This window comes from Daldinia caldariorum, assembly GCF_022478825.1.
Source record: "Daldinia caldariorum strain CBS 122874 unplaced genomic scaffold F4812scaffold_3, whole genome shotgun sequence".
Lineage (NCBI taxonomy): Eukaryota > Fungi > Ascomycota > Sordariomycetes > Xylariales > Hypoxylaceae > Daldinia > Daldinia caldariorum.
This window is the reverse complement of record NW_025953039.1, coordinates 965,760-981,399: the sequence shown is the minus strand read 5'-3', so window position 1 is coordinate 981,399 and position 15,640 is coordinate 965,760. Positions and strand designations below refer to the sequence as shown.

The 15,640-nt window shown below is 47.1% G+C and overlaps 5 protein-coding genes across 5 annotated transcripts; 3 read left to right on the top strand and 2 right to left on the bottom strand.

Annotated features, from left to right (window-relative positions):
- The first annotated feature begins 153 nt into the window (after positions 1-153).
- Positions 154-2,492, top strand: F4812DRAFT_268343 (HET-domain-containing protein). The gene has a single exon (XM_047930873.1). The coding sequence runs from the start codon at positions 380-382 to the stop codon at positions 2,459-2,461; it is 2,082 nt and encodes a 693-aa protein (XP_047792823.1). The 5' UTR covers positions 154-379; the 3' UTR covers positions 2,462-2,492.
- Positions 2,493-2,846: 354 nt separating this feature from the next.
- On the top strand, positions 2,847-4,743 carry F4812DRAFT_268271 (uncharacterized protein). The gene is made up of 5 exons (XM_047930872.1): positions 2,847-3,171; positions 3,234-3,329; positions 3,378-3,421; positions 3,480-3,862; positions 4,077-4,743. The coding sequence occupies exons 1-5, from the start codon at positions 3,024-3,026 to the stop codon at positions 4,363-4,365; spliced, it is 960 nt and encodes a 319-aa protein (XP_047792822.1). The 5' UTR covers positions 2,847-3,023; the 3' UTR covers positions 4,366-4,743.
- A 70-nt stretch (positions 4,744-4,813) lies between these two features.
- On the bottom strand, positions 4,814-5,874 carry F4812DRAFT_456517 (glutathione S-transferase GstA; the record flags this gene model as incomplete). The annotated part of the gene is made up of 3 exons (XM_047937000.1): positions 4,814-5,143; positions 5,424-5,700; positions 5,771-5,874. 3 exons carry the CDS (start codon positions 5,872-5,874, stop codon positions 4,814-4,816), a joined length of 711 nt encoding a protein of 236 aa, XP_047792821.1.
- Positions 5,875-9,037: 3,163 nt separating this feature from the next.
- Positions 9,038-10,134, top strand: F4812DRAFT_456516 (uncharacterized protein; the record flags this gene model as incomplete). The annotated part of the gene is made up of 3 exons (XM_047936999.1): positions 9,038-9,469; positions 9,526-9,569; positions 9,624-10,134. The coding sequence occupies 3 exons, from the start codon at positions 9,038-9,040 to the stop codon at positions 10,132-10,134; spliced, it is 987 nt and encodes a 328-aa protein (XP_047792820.1).
- A 792-nt stretch (positions 10,135-10,926) lies between these two features.
- F4812DRAFT_268128 (uncharacterized protein) lies at positions 10,927-13,519 on the bottom strand. Its single transcript, XM_047930871.1, has 2 exons — positions 11,941-13,519; positions 10,927-11,889 (listed from the first exon to the last, which is right to left on the bottom strand). The coding sequence occupies exons 1-2, from the start codon at positions 13,384-13,386 to the stop codon at positions 11,446-11,448; spliced, it is 1,890 nt and encodes a 629-aa protein (XP_047792819.1). The 5' UTR covers positions 13,387-13,519; the 3' UTR covers positions 10,927-11,445.
- Between the last annotated feature and the right edge of the window lie 2,121 nt (positions 13,520-15,640).

The window sequence follows — 15,640 nt, the reverse complement described above, 5'->3', positions numbered from 1 at the left end:
ATAGCAATAATTGAATAAAATAGTGAATAATCAATAGCAAATAAATTCCCACATGGTAAGTAAGCACAGGGTAGATAAGGGGGGGTCAGATATAGCCTCCGAGCCAATTGAGAGGGGTTTTTCACCTGGACATGTACTAATGAAGTAGGCTGACGGAACACAGCCGACGCCTGCCCACATGGTGATCTAGGCGGTAACTAAGAACAGACATGAACCACTACTTATACGAAAGCATCACCAAAGAGCCATTGAGAGTTTAACAAGTCTTATCTCTACTGTAGAACGCCTGACAAGTCTCCAGTACCGGTCCATCAAGAACCTCCAAACCCTTAATTTAGATATAAGAGATCATAATATACTCTGTGAAGTACCTATAGCTATGAAATTTCACTTATTTCATTCTCATCTTGTCGATAGGATACTGAAGGCAATCAATACAGATTTGGGATTGGTGTGCAAAGCAAACCCCAGTTCCAAACAAGCAGAACAAGAAGATGTGGTTCGAGTATCGGAGTTCGATTCATCCCATCACTTGTTGTGTAAGGACTGTTCACAATTGAGCTTTTCCAGATTCTTTTCACGTCCTATTGAGGGGGCACAGTTCGTTGCGAACGTTGGACGACGCTTCCGATCCGGTCGAGATTCTGATTGCAGCCTGTGCGGTATATTATCAACTTGCAGAATCGACGAACCCTATTCGGCTTCTACAGATGAACCAGATTACGACGTCTTGGTAGCATATCCATTCTTTGTCGAAGACTGCAAAATACGCGCGTCCCATACCAACCTTGACGGGCTTATACTTGCCATCAGGCACCAGTCCCTCTATTTCAAGACTCAATACACATTCAGCAGCTTGGCCTATCATATCCTTCAAAATGGTTACGGCTTGGTAACGAGAGCCTCGGACAACACCTCAATCGTTGCCAAGCATAATCCTCAATTCGATGCCAGAACAGCTTCAGCCTGGCTTCAACACTGCAGAGATTATCACGGCCTGGTTTGCATTCAACGCCAAAGCTTCACGGGCGCCATCAGCTTAATAGACTGTCACACATTGGCCGTAGGATTACACCGCGAGGACCAACCCTATATAGCGTTAAGCTATGTTTGGGGGGGATCCGACATCCGGGGAGTTAGGTGGCACAATAGGAGACTTTCGCTATGTCTCGAGCAGCTCCCGCAGGTCGTGCGCGATGCGATTACTGTGACCTTATCCATGGGCTTCCGTTATCTGTGGATAGATAAATATTGCATAGACCAGGACGAACCTGTGAAGAGAAGCCAGCAAATCCAACAAATGGATGCTATATACGCTAATTCGGAAATCACGATTATCGCCGCCACGGGCGACGACGAAAACTACGGCCTTCCGGGCGTTAGTACACGCCAGCGCACAGCCCAGCCGACAGTCCGATTCGGGGAGCTGAATATAACCTGGGCCTCAAGACGCCCCGAACAACAAGTAATAGCATCGAAGTGGAACACCAGGGGCTGGACGTATCAGGAAGGCTATTTATCTCGACGCCGCCTCATCTTCCTGGACGAGCAGGTCTATTTCGAATGCAGCAAGGGCGTATTCCACGAGAGCGAGCACTTGCCTGTGGAAGGCTACAGCCCCTCCTCGTTCGAAATCGCCTTGTTTTCCAACCCGTACATACGCAACGGCGCGGCGGGATTCTGCTACGCGGTGGAGCAGTACTCCGCCCGGGAGCTGAGCTGCGACTCGGACGCGCTGCGCGGTTTTGCGGGTATCATCCGATCCTTCTCCGTCAACGCGCAGGATCCCGTGTGGCACATCTGGGGACTTCCTATATCCATGAGGAACGCCAACATTAGCGACGAATTGGCTCGTTCGCTTTCGTGGCCGCATGACGACCCAGACGTGCCATGCAATACCCCGGAGAAGCGTAGACGGCGCCATGGGTTCCCGTCCTGGACGTGGGCTGGCTGGACGGGTAAGGTGCATTCGAATTGGATCTCCCGGGAAGGCCAGTCGCAGGTACACCTACGTATAAACCATCTCGAAGACGACAGAGGTAAGGGGATCCGCTTACAGGATGTGGTCAAATCTATGCTAGAAGAATCTCTCTGTGCTTTCCGTATCCTCTCGGTTGAAGCTGTGGTGGTACCATTGCAGCTTTTCAAGTTTGAGTTGGCGTCTATACCCCGTTGGACATTCATGGGGTTGGCCGGGAACGCCTACCTATCCGAAGGCAGTGACGGCGAGAGGATGCTCGCAGAAGGCTTGAACGAAACGGATTCATGGAAATGTGTACTGCTTTCGGGGAGCATAGGGAAGGGCTTTTGTATATTGACCCTCATGAAGGACACGAATACAGGCATGTGGGTTCGAGCAGGCGTGTTCGATATAACGCGCTCGTTCAAACTCGAAAGAGACAAGATTGAGTGGGAGAAGCAAAAGAGAACATTTCACCTGGAAACATTGAAGATAATCTAATAACGTAATATATATAGATTTCAAACTTCCCCTTTTATTGCTTAAATGAGTGGTGAAAGGACTCTAAATACTCAATCAAAGACAAGTATAAGTCGGGTGAATTCAGAAACAACTTTCGGTGATAAATTGTACTTGCTGATAATTAATATATCACGCCCAAGAAGCGCCACGCCGATAGACGCTGCACAAGTTAATTACCTGCCTAAATATTTCGTTTGCTCATCTAGGTAAAAGGGAACACGTTGTTTGACATTCCGCAATGTGTCACTGTTGTGTAGATACCTAGGTGGTATTGCATAGTAAAGGGGGCGACCTAATTGGGAGAGAATAGGACCCCAACTATTGATGTCACACATCCAGATGTACTTTTGAGGCGAAGGCTGACGGGAGCCAATACCTGAAATATGAATACTACCACCACTACTCTTTAATTTATGAGCAATAGAGGCTCAGCTCAAACCATGTTAAAGGCCTCCCCGGCCCCCGCTGAGGGGAATATTTAGAGTCTGTCAACTTTCCATCGCTCTTACGTTCGACGGATTTTCTACCACCTCCTCCTGCGATGGATCGCGTAAACCCCTCTTTGGGTACTGTCTCGTCAGCCCAATACATTGGTGTAGGGATACCTTCCATTGTCCTTTCCATCTGTTTTGTAGCGATCCGGTTATCGAATACCTGGAGGCAGGAAAAGAAGTTCCTGATTGAAGAATGTACGATTTTTCATCGACGACACTGATTCTTGAGGTTCATATAATAATGCAAGACGCGTTAGATATTTGCATCCTTGCGATCGCCTTGTCAATCCTTGTCTTTGCGCTAGAAATATACGTAGAGAGGACGTACGAGGAAGAAACACGAAAAGAAATCTGTGAGTTTTAATATCTCTATCGAAGTCAAAATCTTATCTATTGAATAGCAGCATCAGAGACCATAAATATATCTACATCGTTTTTCCTAATTGTGAGTTGCCCTGAACTATTTCTTTCGTCTCTTTTGCTAAGATGCTGGCCCATCTTAGATGGAAATGGCTCAAACTATTATTGCGGCTTTCCTATCCTTTTTCGCCAAGATACCCCTATTTATGCTTTACATCCGCCTCTTTGGATCTATCAAGTGGGTTCGGATGACATGCTATTTTTCGATTGCTGTCACACTTTTGCAATTCACAATAGGTTCGTCCCTATTGGGGGTATTTTGCAATCCGGCTGGAAGCAAAGTTTTAAGTCCGTTTGGCGTCTATCGATGTAGTACCTGGATTTTCTACGTTGTGCTGTGGAACGGAGCCATCGCACTGGTCACCGATATAATACTCTTTGCTCTCCCATTCCCGATCATCACCAAGCTGCAGCTTCAACGCCGAAAAAAACTAAACCTGGCCATCGTGTTCATGGCTGGAATTGTGTAAGTTGGGAGTAGAAGAAAATTCCTTTATTCTCTAGTTGCTAATACACATATAATGTCTCAGTGGAATCGCTATAGGTATCGTCTCTTTGTATTGGAGGGCATTAGCTCTCAAGAACAGGCTGATACCCGCGTATGATACTATAATGACCAGCACGTATGCGAATAGCCTCCCGAGCGACATAGAAAGTTTATAGCTGACGTATCATCTCAGTATTGCGGAATGCTGTGTAGCAATTATGATCAGCTGTGTACCCGCCATCCCGCCATTCTGGGCCAACCATTTCTCAAAAATGACATTTTATCTACGAATACGGTCTGCGATATCAAACCTACTTGCACGCAAAAGTAAAACTCCCATGAGTAGTTGTGAGAACCTTCAAGAACACACCAGCAATGAAGAAAATAACAGCCATCGCCTCGCCCGGCTCAACGATGAGAGTGCCACTAAGAAGTCTCGCGATATGAGATTTGAGAGCTCTGGAAGCTGGTTGGCTGTTTAATGCACCATAAATATCCCCCTGTCATCGCCAAAATACAGAGAATCTTTAGATTGATAATGGCCTAAGACAGCTTTAACACTTGCCGTGATCCGGAGCATTATCGCGAGGTAGAGCAAGAAACATCGAAACAACGGAGCTGTTTCGTGAGGAACTCTGACTAGGTAGCCACTTAGCTCCAGGAACTAGAGCTAGATATGCGGAATGTATCCTCCTAGGTAGATATCTCACCTGAGGCTATGGCAAGCAGCACGTTCACCATTAATCCATTTAGCTAGGTACTAGGTAACTCGTTAGTTTGCCCCTGAGCACCCAAACTACGGACAATTCAATGTTATCAAGATTTTGATGGGTCGTGTCGAGTAATTCATAGATGTCTTTAAACTTTACTTACCCGGCAGAAACATGATATCTAAGCTCTTCTCTTCTATGATCATCTAGTATGCGCGACTCAATAGTTGGCGTGATCAGACGGGACAGGTACCATATCGCCGTGCCACTTATCCGTCGCTGCTTTTATCGCCCGGCTACCGAGCTTCCGCATTCTGATATAGAATTCCTGCGCGTCGGAATTGGAGACAGCCTCATCATGGAACGCATAAGGTTTAGGAACCTCCAGCCCTCTCTGGAAGCCGGGTCTCTGAAGAAGCTTGTCGCACCACGCCTTGACATTGGAAAACTCGTCTATATTGACGCCGCACCACCTTGCCGAATAAGCGAAGATGAAGATTGCGATATCGGCAATCGTTAAGCGATCCCCTCCTACGAAGGGAGAAATAGACTATATGAGCAATCAGTCATACAAGTGCAGCCACTACCTACACCTCAAGTACCATTACATCCTAGTTTATGGGTAATAGCAAACGTAAGACGTAAGACTGACCAGCTCCTTATCTAGTACGTACCTAAGTTGAGCCTTCGAGCCTCAGCTGTGTAACGCCAAACACCATACGGTACTGGCTCGTACGAATAACGGTTGAAATAGCATGCTTGGCCTAACATAGGACCATAACTAGAGATCTGCCACGAAAGCTAGGGATGCACAAGATGTATTAACCGACTGCTTCGTGTCTGCATGGACGATTCGAAACAGTGCTTGCCCAGGACACTTGTTTCCAATACTCGGGCGTGCCAAAGGGGTAAGAGATCTTGTACTCCTTATCAAACTCGGCAGCAATGTAGAGCAAGCAGGCCCCGCTTTCGAAGACACTCACAGAAGTACCATCCTCTTTGACATGAACAAGCGCGGGCACGCGGCCATTCGGGTTGATTGACGTGTACCATTCGCTTTGGTGCTCATCTGCGCCCATGTCCACGTGAACATAGTTGTACGGAACGCTGTCAACCTATAAGCCATTATACTTGGGTAGCTTATGATATTGAGACAACTGAAAGTTTACATAGGTACTCAAGCTCCTCAGCGGCGATAGCCAATTTGTAAGGTTTTACCGACGCAAAGCCGTAAATGTTTAGGCCCGGCTTAGGGGCTTTTTCAGGCGGAAATGTGACCATTTTACCAGAGTTTCAGGTGATCAATTACCTGATATTACATAGAGGACGTAAGTCTTAACAAAAAGGTTAGGCCGTAAGTCCGACAAAGGCGTTATTAGGTTAGGTCAGATTAGGTAGGGAAAGCAAAAAGCAAGGGATCACGTACGGAGTAGGGGTCGGTGATATACACCCCTATCGATAAGAGAATCGTCAAGTATATAGAAGAGCAACAGTGAGTGTGCCACTCATGAGCCAGTCTTGAACGTGAGTGATGGTTTTTTTTTCTTTTTTTTGGGGGGGGTGGGGGTGGGGAGGGGTTCTTTTTTTTTCTAAAAAAACAAAAAAAAACAAAAACATCTTGTTCTGTTTACATACCAGGTAGACAATACACTCATCCGACAACAACACTATAGGTAATAGGTACCTCCAGGAGTGGTAGGCTCACTTCTAAAGTTTGAAGGAGCATCTATAAGCTAATAGTGGCCAAGTATCATGGTGATAGTTTTGTACACGTAATGTTGGTAATATAGTTGGTTATAATATTACTCACCTTGGATACCTAATGTTAGATATAAGAGTCCAATACCCAACCTACATTATGCTAGGTTTCTCTTAATGAACCTTACTAAGTACCTGTTTTGATGCCACAGGTATTACAGGTAGGAGGTAGGTAGGCATGTACCTAAAGGATAGGCCATTACTTCGCTATAATTAATTTTCTATGCTTGGACAATGTGTAGCTAACTCACACTAAAGGAGTTTCGTCAAGTCAGCTGGCGACGTGGCCATTCGTCATAGCGTTACAATTGTAGTCTGCCTACGGATATATAAAGGCGCCCAATCCCCAAAGACCTCTGGATTCCCTTTTTCTTTTTCCCCATACTTCATCTAAAGCAGGTAAAATGGATTCGAAAGGACCCAGAGCATACCGCGGTCATCCTTTCGATGGCCCGATGAAGAAAACCCTTCTCATCTCACTTCACTAGCACATTCACACACACACACATTACCATCCTCCCTTCTTCTTCACTCGTCAATTACTTACACGAAATGACACTACACTAATACACCTCTCCCCCCCTCCATACTTTTTCTTCTTTGAAGCCTTGCTTATAGCAAGAAAATCGATGAAAAAAAAAGCGTGGCCATCAAAAATTGTGCGATGCTTCCACGGTCTCATATCCTCAAGGGAACAAGACCGAGTAACCCAGAGTGCCGAAGCAAAGGTGGTCCTCTGTAGAAGAAGTAATTCTTGAGCTACTTCTTCTATCGCGTTGAGAAGTTAGGGAAGAAAAGGAAAAGCAAAAGCAAAACAGGATTGGGTGGGAGTACTAATCCAACGAAAGAAACAGGTATTCGAGATTGATGACGCAGGGGTAGGCGTTGTCTACACACGAATCGAACGACCGTACGAGGCGAACAAGAAGAGATGGAAGGCGACGACGAAAACCTTTCGCGAAAAGGAGGTTGCAAACGAGTGAAAAGGGGGTAACGAGGAAAGACAAGGAGGGAATTGTTACGCCATAGGCATTTACCGGGCAGGTAAGCCTATACAATTGCACTTGTTCTTGCTTTATACTATAGTTTGAAACTAACAAGCAGAAATGGCATCGCAGATATTGCCTCGAGATAGGCGGCAGGTCCACCGAGATAAGGTATTATAGAGTTGATGGCGCGATACTCTTGATTCACAGAAGCATCGCGCTTTCTGATGGTTGGGCAACATATGAGCTTGGGCCTGCAGAATCTATTCAAAACGAACGTCATATACAGTACTATACTATAAGGCCAGGCGGGGGACATGATGAACACGACGGACAAGGTTGGCACGATGGGTACGATTCTTACGATGGGCATGATGGGCAGGACGGAAACGGCGGGAGCAACGACATGAAGGACACGATATTGGAATACCATTTTATATTGCAATCAAGACCTGAATGGTGCACGTGGATATATTCGAAGGCCACCTACCTAGCTACCTACCTAGGCGTTTGTGAAGGCAACTACCTAATAGGCAATGCAAATCAAGTCGCATAATTCATGAAATACATGCTCTTAACCTTGACCTGAGTTTCCCACTTGGACACGTATAACTGTTATGCTTACCTTTTGTAACGACTTAAGAGACTCTGGTGAACCTTACCTACATTACCAACATGGTATGTAATGTGATACTTTAGCAGTTCTTGGTGAGAAGGATCGCCTCTCTGTATAACTTAACAAGTACCCAGTACCTTACGTAGGTGCCTAATGCAGCCTATCAATAGCTCGCTAACGAGGGATAATTGGTATATCGTAACCACAGCCCGAGCTTACGTACCTCACATAGGTAGGAGATATTCCCGTAAGCAACGAGTTACTCGTAAAACTAACCCCCCGTTGACATCGTAGGATCAGTGTCTAAGGGGGACCGTCAAGGCGCTTGGGTCTACATATAGATGGTTGTCCCTGATAGTATTAAAATAAGCTCATTAATTAATTTCTTTCTATTTGTATTTGAGTGTCAGAGAGCAATATCAAAGAAGTCAAAGAAGAGAGAAGATAATAATATGTGACCAGTCTGACGAATAGCTTCGATTGACATGACGATATACTACCCGCGCGTTGTCGTCGATGACGCCTAGCCTTCTTTATCTCCTCCTGATCATCCTGGCCTCACTAGTCGTCACCTCACAGCCTCATCCCTGGATACGCATCTTGATCCCTGACATTGAGAAATCTACCTATTTTGAGGTATCATGCAGCAAATGTGTTCTTATTACCCATTTGTCGGAGTTACAGTATCTACCTGAGAGGAATATCAAGAAGAAGAGGAAATAGTAGTAAGTTATCGGTTCTTTGAACGTGCGTACGCAGCAAGTTCGGTACAGGTTATTCGCATTATAATGATGATAACGCTTACCCCCCCTTCTTCATCAAACCGTCCTCTTTATAGACAACTTATCAGCAAGCTCATAGCTAACTACCGAGCTATTAGAACCCTGTTTTCCAAATGTCCATAAACCTAATTAATTCCTCACTCTACAACAAACTTTTAGCTTATTAGCTGTGGGATTTTTATATTTTAGGTGTCCTCAAACTTAACAAATCTTGTTTTCCAAACATCCTTCAACAAAATTCCTTTCTTTCCGGAGATCCGTAATAAACTTAATTGACAAAAGTTAGTATCAAGCACGCTGCGATGCCGGATGATCCAACTGATCTGTTCTCTTTGTTCGAAGAACGAATCGCTGAGATGCCAGCTGAGAGAGAAGTTGCGGCTGCAGAAGTGTCTGCAAAGGCTCCATCTAGTGTTGCTAGAAAGGCGTCACAGGCAACACTTGGCAACAATCGTCATATTGTTAAGCCATCTGCTCCGCCGGAGAAGCCTTTATCTCCTTTATTCTTTCCATCGCCGGCCCCCGAATCCGCTGCTAATGCCGATCCCCCTTCCAACAAATCGAAGCCTTCTCGCCAGAAGTTACTTATTACTTCACGGCGTGAGGTACCCTGCCAACGGTGTCTGGTTCATTATAGCCAGTGGGCCGAGGGGGAGATACCGTGGTGTGGGAATGACAACAGCGCTTCGGCAAAGTGCACCACATGCAAGAAGCATGGCAAGCAGTGTATCACGGTATGAGATCTCGATGCTTGGTAGGTTGCGTGCTGACTGCTGACTTATTATGCTAGCCTACAGGGATACAGCTTGCTGCTGGCTTAAAGTTGCAAGATGCGTTGGCCGCCAGTAAGGGAATTCTTAATGCATGATAGTGCGTACACGCGGCTAGGTCGCTGCTAATAAGTGGGCAGGTTGACCTTCAGGCGGCGCAGCTAGAAATGCGCCGTGCTCTTACCAAGGCCCGCACCTCCGACATGAAGGCAATGGAAAAGGCTGTCAAGATTGAGTCTCTCGCGAAGGTCACTGCGAACGAGCGTGCCGAGTCACTTCTTTCACTCCGCACGGAAAGTGTGTCGCAGCTTAAGGTCATTTCTGCTGCACTGAAGCGAAAGCGCGAGTGGGAAGACGATTCCGTGGCGGCGACGAAGCGTATGGCCACCGCCCTTGAGAAGTTGACGGCCTCCCAGGAGGAGTACCAGAAGAGCGTTACCGAGGCTCTAGCGAGGTCGCTGACCAACCAGACGCAGTTGACTACCATTGTTTCGCACCTGATTTCCATTGTGGGTGTAGGCGAGGGTGAAAGGGCTCCTGAACAAAGCCCTGCTGCTACCACGCTAGGTGAACCCACCGAACAAGAGGCTGATCATGAGCTTGAGACGATAGGGGATGGCTTGGAGTAGTAACGGAATCTTTAAGGAATAGTATATACCGGGTACCCAAGTATTAAGCTTTATCAGCTAAATACACTCATTTAGCCAAGTAGCCTACACCCGTCTTCACGACTGGGAACCTTGAAGAAACTTGCATTCCACCGCTGTAGATTCCCAGCTGGGCGCTTCAACATGGGCCGAGCGACGCATTGTTCCCAACGTACCACCAAAGTGTAATGCTAGCGGATTGAAACAGCTACCCAACGGCTTAACAGCGGAAAAGGAGACACTCAGCATAACCATAAGCACTTACTAATTAATGCCATTGGACACGTGTATCATAAAACACGTTCGTAGAGCATACTAGGTCTACTTGAGTAATAAACAAAGCATTTCAGTGCATCATCACTTTATTCAACTTCCTTAATAGGCAGTCTAGCTAGGTACGTAAACCTCCGGGCCTCTTCAGCATAACTAGCCCCACAGAGGCTCATTCTGTGATGGCATAGTTTTCTTCATAGAAAACATCAACATCACATCACCCATCCCCAAGCTCTGCCGTACGTCTTCGTAACCCTCCAGCTAGACCATGGCTAAGTCATAGGCGTCTCAACATCAACAAAACCCCCTTCGTTAACCTTGATCCAACTCTCCCCCTAATGCCGATACCAGGCGGTGCTCATCATCCCGGATTGTGCCGCTGAAATGAAGAGAAGGTACCAAAGTTGTCAAACTATCTGCTTTCCAAGGCTGGTTGGAAAGAGATAAAAAAATGCCACCGCCAAGAATCAAATTTCACTCAGTAGAAGAGTGACATCATCTATCTTGTGGCCGCAATAGCAAAAGGCACTCCGAAAGGCCGACAAATGACGACCTTTCGCAGAATCAGTGCTGATTGGGAGAATGAACTTCGTCCCAAAAACTAGAAATTATTGACAAGAAATTACCAGATTAACCCGATCTGAGTAATATGCAGTAACTCCGTCCAGGTGAAACTGGAGTACCGCTCCATCGGGGTCAGTGCTGTAACTTTTTTCGACGGAAAACGACGAAAGGAACAAGGAGCAGTGAGAAGTGAAACTAAGAAAAATTGCAGAAAAAAACACCGAGGTTCGAGATGTATAAAGTAAAGAATCGCAAGCGAGTGTCGAGAAGATTAAATCATTCCCAAATTCATTAAGGTTCGTCAAAGTCGAGAGGATCTATAGTTGGAGGCAACTGATGAACCATGGTCTGAGAGAAGTACCCCCATATATGGTCCAAGTGAACAGTAAAATCAAGGCCATGGTGACTACTTGTCCCTATTTTAAATCATTTATTTGGTGCAAAATCCACTACACCTTAATATGCTTGACCCGGAACGGGCTTCCTGCCCACGGGTGCCTGGGGAGGACCCTGATATTGCTGCTGAGGAGCACCACCGTTGGGGTTCATCGGGCTAGGTCCTGGTGGGGTCATTCGTCGCTGCTGTCTCGGTCCCGGTGACTGAGGACCCGGACTCATCCGGCCATTGGCAGGGGATTGAGGTCGCACAGAGGCGGGAGATTGCGGGCGGCCTGCCATGGGATACATAGGTGACTGTGGGCGGCTGCCAGGCGTCATGGGTCCGCGTCCAGGAGGGTAGTTCGGGCCAGGACCGCGTGGGCCACGTGGACTGGGAATGACTGGTGGACCGGAACGACTGCCAGGAGGCCCACCAGCGGGGCGGGGCTTCACGGGTCGAGTGGACAAGCAGGTTCTGGGGACAACACCCTGCTGTGAACGGTCGAGTCGGATGCAAAGAGACTAATTCATGTTAGTTACTATTTCCTCCGCAACGCAATATTTGTTACTTACCCAGCCATCGTCATATTCATGCAAAAGTCTAACGAGCTGACCAGCTCTCAATTCCATCTCATCCTCCAACGTTGGCTTGAAATCTAGCTGAACACGATGAACAGCCGTGGCCGAAGGACCACCAGCTGCTGCGATAGCTGCTGCGCTTCGGGAAGGACCAGGGGATTGACCAGGAGCAACGGAATGGATGCTGAATTCAGTCTCAGCTGGACTAGGCGGTCCGGCAGACATCGTAAGGTCCAGAGGTGCGGGAGCCTCCTTTCTAGTAGATGCCTTTCGAGTCAAAGAGGTACCTGCGGCGGTGACTACGCTTAGAGTGGCAGCGCTGGCAGCCGGCGAAGATCCCGGGGGAGAATCCGTGGTCTTAGCGACGCCGACAATATTCTCCGGGTTGTCAAACGGATTGGGTTGCTGCTCAGTAGGTGTGTAGGCACGTTCCGCGTTGTTTCCAAAGGGATTCTCGGGGCTATTAGTGTTACTCGAACCAGGTCGTTCCCAAAGAGATTGATTGGCATTTCCAGGTTTCACGGCAGCTCCGCCCATTGCAAGTGCGAGAGCGGCTCCTTTGCTTGATCGTCGTTCACTAAAAGTGGGCATAATTTCGGTTGTTACGGGCCGTAGACTTAGCTGGGGTGCGGTAGCACTGGTCTGGGTCGAGAGAATTGACACACGACGATTGCTGGTATCGGCCTTCTCATTTTCGATTTCCTGTTGGTCAAGCTGCTTTCGGCGCCTGGCAAACAAAAACCAGATGAGTAAACCAACGACTAATACACCACCAAGTACTCCAATCGCGATACCCGCTTTCGCTGCGCCGCTAGTGTCGGGGACAGAAGAGTCCGCGGTAGACGTAGATGTCGGAGAGGTAGTTGCTGCTGCGTTGGCTGCTGCGTCTGTCACACCGGCAATTTGGGACGATTCGGCATTCTTAGTGGCTTTCGTCAGCAGTGTCGTAGGAGTGCTAGTAGCAAGAGCTAGTGCTGATTCATTACTGATATCGACGGAAGTATGCGTAATTGACGCGGGTAAGACCTCGGTAGCCGACTTCTCAGAATCCTTTGTAGCTTCCTTTGTATTGTCCTTCGTAGCCGAGGGCGTGGTCTCTGCCTTAGCGATCGATGCCAATTGCGTGGTCTGCTCATTTTCTTGCGAGGCAGTCGGCTTCGCCTGCACAACCGGGATTGGCGTCACGGTAGGTTTCGTTTCGGAAGCATCCTCATCTTGTCCCAGAGTCCTATATCCTCCAACTGGACCGTCAAATGTTTTTGGCAAAGTCTGGTATACAGTCATGATAACTGTCGATGCTTCAGCAGCCCTTACCTGAACAGTAGGCGTCTGCTTGAACCGGTTAGAATCGTTGGCAATGCTCTCCGCACCATGGATGAAGTCGTCCAAGTCGCTGTTCCCTTGCCTTCTGTGAAGGCGATCATGATAATGGATAGGCATGATGAATAGTTAATCTGCAAGACCACTAGACACTTTATGTTACTCCTATAAAAGGGCAGGTCTTTTCGTTGGCCACATGCAGCAGGGAGATAAGTATGTCGCGCCGCAAAAACTTGAATAATCAAGTAATGATAGTCAGTACGATCAAAGAATCGTCGTGCAACCGTGCTAGTCTCGGATTTTGGAATGAACGTAATCCACGGAAGAAGTGCTATGACTAGTAATGGAAATGCGATTCGATATCGGCGGTAGTGGTATAATTTTCACTATTTCTTTTTTTCTTTGTTTACCGTAGAGGTGGATGTCGAGGTCGCGATTCGTGGGGCAACGAAGGTGTAAAGCCTCGATAAAAATCGAGATGCGACGGCTGAAATGAATGTAATTGAGAAAGGATTCAACGAAAGAAACCCAATTCTCGTGAAGAGAGAGGGGGGGAGACCGCGTGTGCGTAGGTTGCGACGTGCGAGGACGGTGAGGAAGGGAAGGGAAAAGAATGGAGGGAGGGCCGGGAGAGAATGAATTGAAAGAGTTGAAGCGCCAGTGGGAGGAGTGATCCGGGATTGGCCAGCTGCCAAACCTCTAGCGCGTTTCCTGTCTTTAGGGTACGAGAGTAGGTACTCCGGATAAAACAGGTAGGGAATTATGAGGTACAATACCTAAGGTAGCAAGGTACCTAGCAACTGCCCTGCTGCCCGGCAGAGACAAAGCATTACCCGTGTCTCTTTTAGTTTCCTTAGTTTCCTCTGCTTCCCTGTAATTCAAGTCCTCAAACGGTAGTCACTGTTGCTCATCACCTGTAACCTTGGAAGCAACTGGTTCAACTGAAATCGTACCTTAGTGTACAAGGTACTGAGCTTCTGTAGTTCTCCAAGTCGCATTAGAATATTAGAATATTTGTTGCGTTTCTTCGTCGGCTACCTATTCCTGGGTGGTTGCATGAACATAACAGTCGCATTCATTCTACTCGCAAACGGGGTCGCATCATATCAATTTAGTATCCGTCCATTCATTTGGCGGCCGTTTATCAGCCTACCTTTTTTTTTTTTTTCCTATTTAACTACCCAAGCTACGGTAAACCCGTGGTATTTACAGGTATCTAAGGCCCGTAATGTTTACTTCAAAGGTTTGACCTTTGGTATGTATTGTATCTTAGGTACGTCAGGTACACGGAAATACCAAACATACGAACGTCGTCAACTCGTATTGTCCTGTGCGCGCGAGATCGTATCTACCCCAGGTAGCCGATTCAAATGCGCAAAAACCCAGTTAGCTATAAAAGTTGGGCTGCAGTCAGCACCGAATCATCCTTCCACCCAAACATGCGAGAGAGACGGCTGAATGGGGGGAGGGGGTCTCTGGGTCGTTCCTAAAACCCTTGCAAGTTGCAATAACCCCCCGATTGATCAACGAGCAGTCAACTCATCTCTCCCAATGAGAGGAGAACGTTGATCATTTTCGGTCTTTCTCGTTAGTGCGTAGGGTCCAAGCTTCCCTGCAGTAGTCAGGCACAGAAGCGCCACTTTCAGGAACAGGATAAATTTGATTGGGTAAACCATATGCACCTACGTATTAGGCGAAATTTGTGCAGCCAGGGATCTGCCTGGGGCCAAGGATCCTTCATCGAACCTCCATTGGCTAGGATTGGCTAGCATGAAAGCAATAAAAGCCGCTGTCAAGCACTACAGGCATGGAACAGCTGGAGGTACGTACGCAAACCCCTTAATTCGGCTAGAGACTTTTACGGGCTGGTCCTCGAACTTGAGAAGCTACCTGGCAAGAAGCAAGAAGTTCTTTTCAAGTCGAGGTGCTCGTAATAGAAGTGCGCGCAACTAAAAAACAACTCATTGATGTAGTTATAGAAATTCTTAAAAAGAGATCCATACGGAAAGGAATACCGACCGTGCCTCGATCGGAATTTGCTCATCAACTTTCAATCCTTTATCTCATGCATGTTAGAGGCGTATCTATTAATCACTTTGTCCGATATCAGCATCGGCAGAGAACCACTGAGGGGAATCAGGTCTATCAATATCCTAATTTAGAATGTAGAATGTGGACCCGCACAAACGACTCCAATAATGATTACCTAAAGAGACGATTCGTCACCAATAAGCTTACGATAACTCTCTGCCGTGGAACCCGAAATGACGTCTTTGTCCTTTCCTATGGCAGTATGGTGAACTTTGTGGTTTGATGTTTGCGCCGATATCACGTTTTCTTCCCGCGTGGTGGTGAGGGATCTTTTTTATTTATT

Bases quoted from the DNA above. Each gene is read 5' to 3' on its own strand.
- F4812DRAFT_268128 (XM_047930871.1), bottom strand. From the start codon at position 13,386: ATGCCTATCCATTATCATGATCGCCTTCACAGAAGGCAAGGGAACAGC. The intron at 11,890-11,940 runs GTAAGTAACAAA...AACATGAATTAG, and splicing joins ATGAATATGACGATGGCTGG to TCTCTTTGCATCCGACTCGA.
- F4812DRAFT_268271 (XM_047930872.1), top strand. From the start codon at position 3,024: ATGGATCGCGTAAACCCCTCTTTGGGTACTGTCTCGTCAGCCCAATAC. The intron at 3,172-3,233 runs GTACGATTTTTC...AAGACGCGTTAG, and splicing joins GAAGTTCCTGATTGAAGAAT to ATATTTGCATCCTTGCGATC. The intron at 3,422-3,479 runs GTGAGTTGCCCT...GGCCCATCTTAG, and splicing joins CTACATCGTTTTTCCTAATT to ATGGAAATGGCTCAAACTAT.
- F4812DRAFT_268343 (XM_047930873.1), top strand. From the start codon at position 380: ATGAAATTTCACTTATTTCATTCTCATCTTGTCGATAGGATACTGAAG.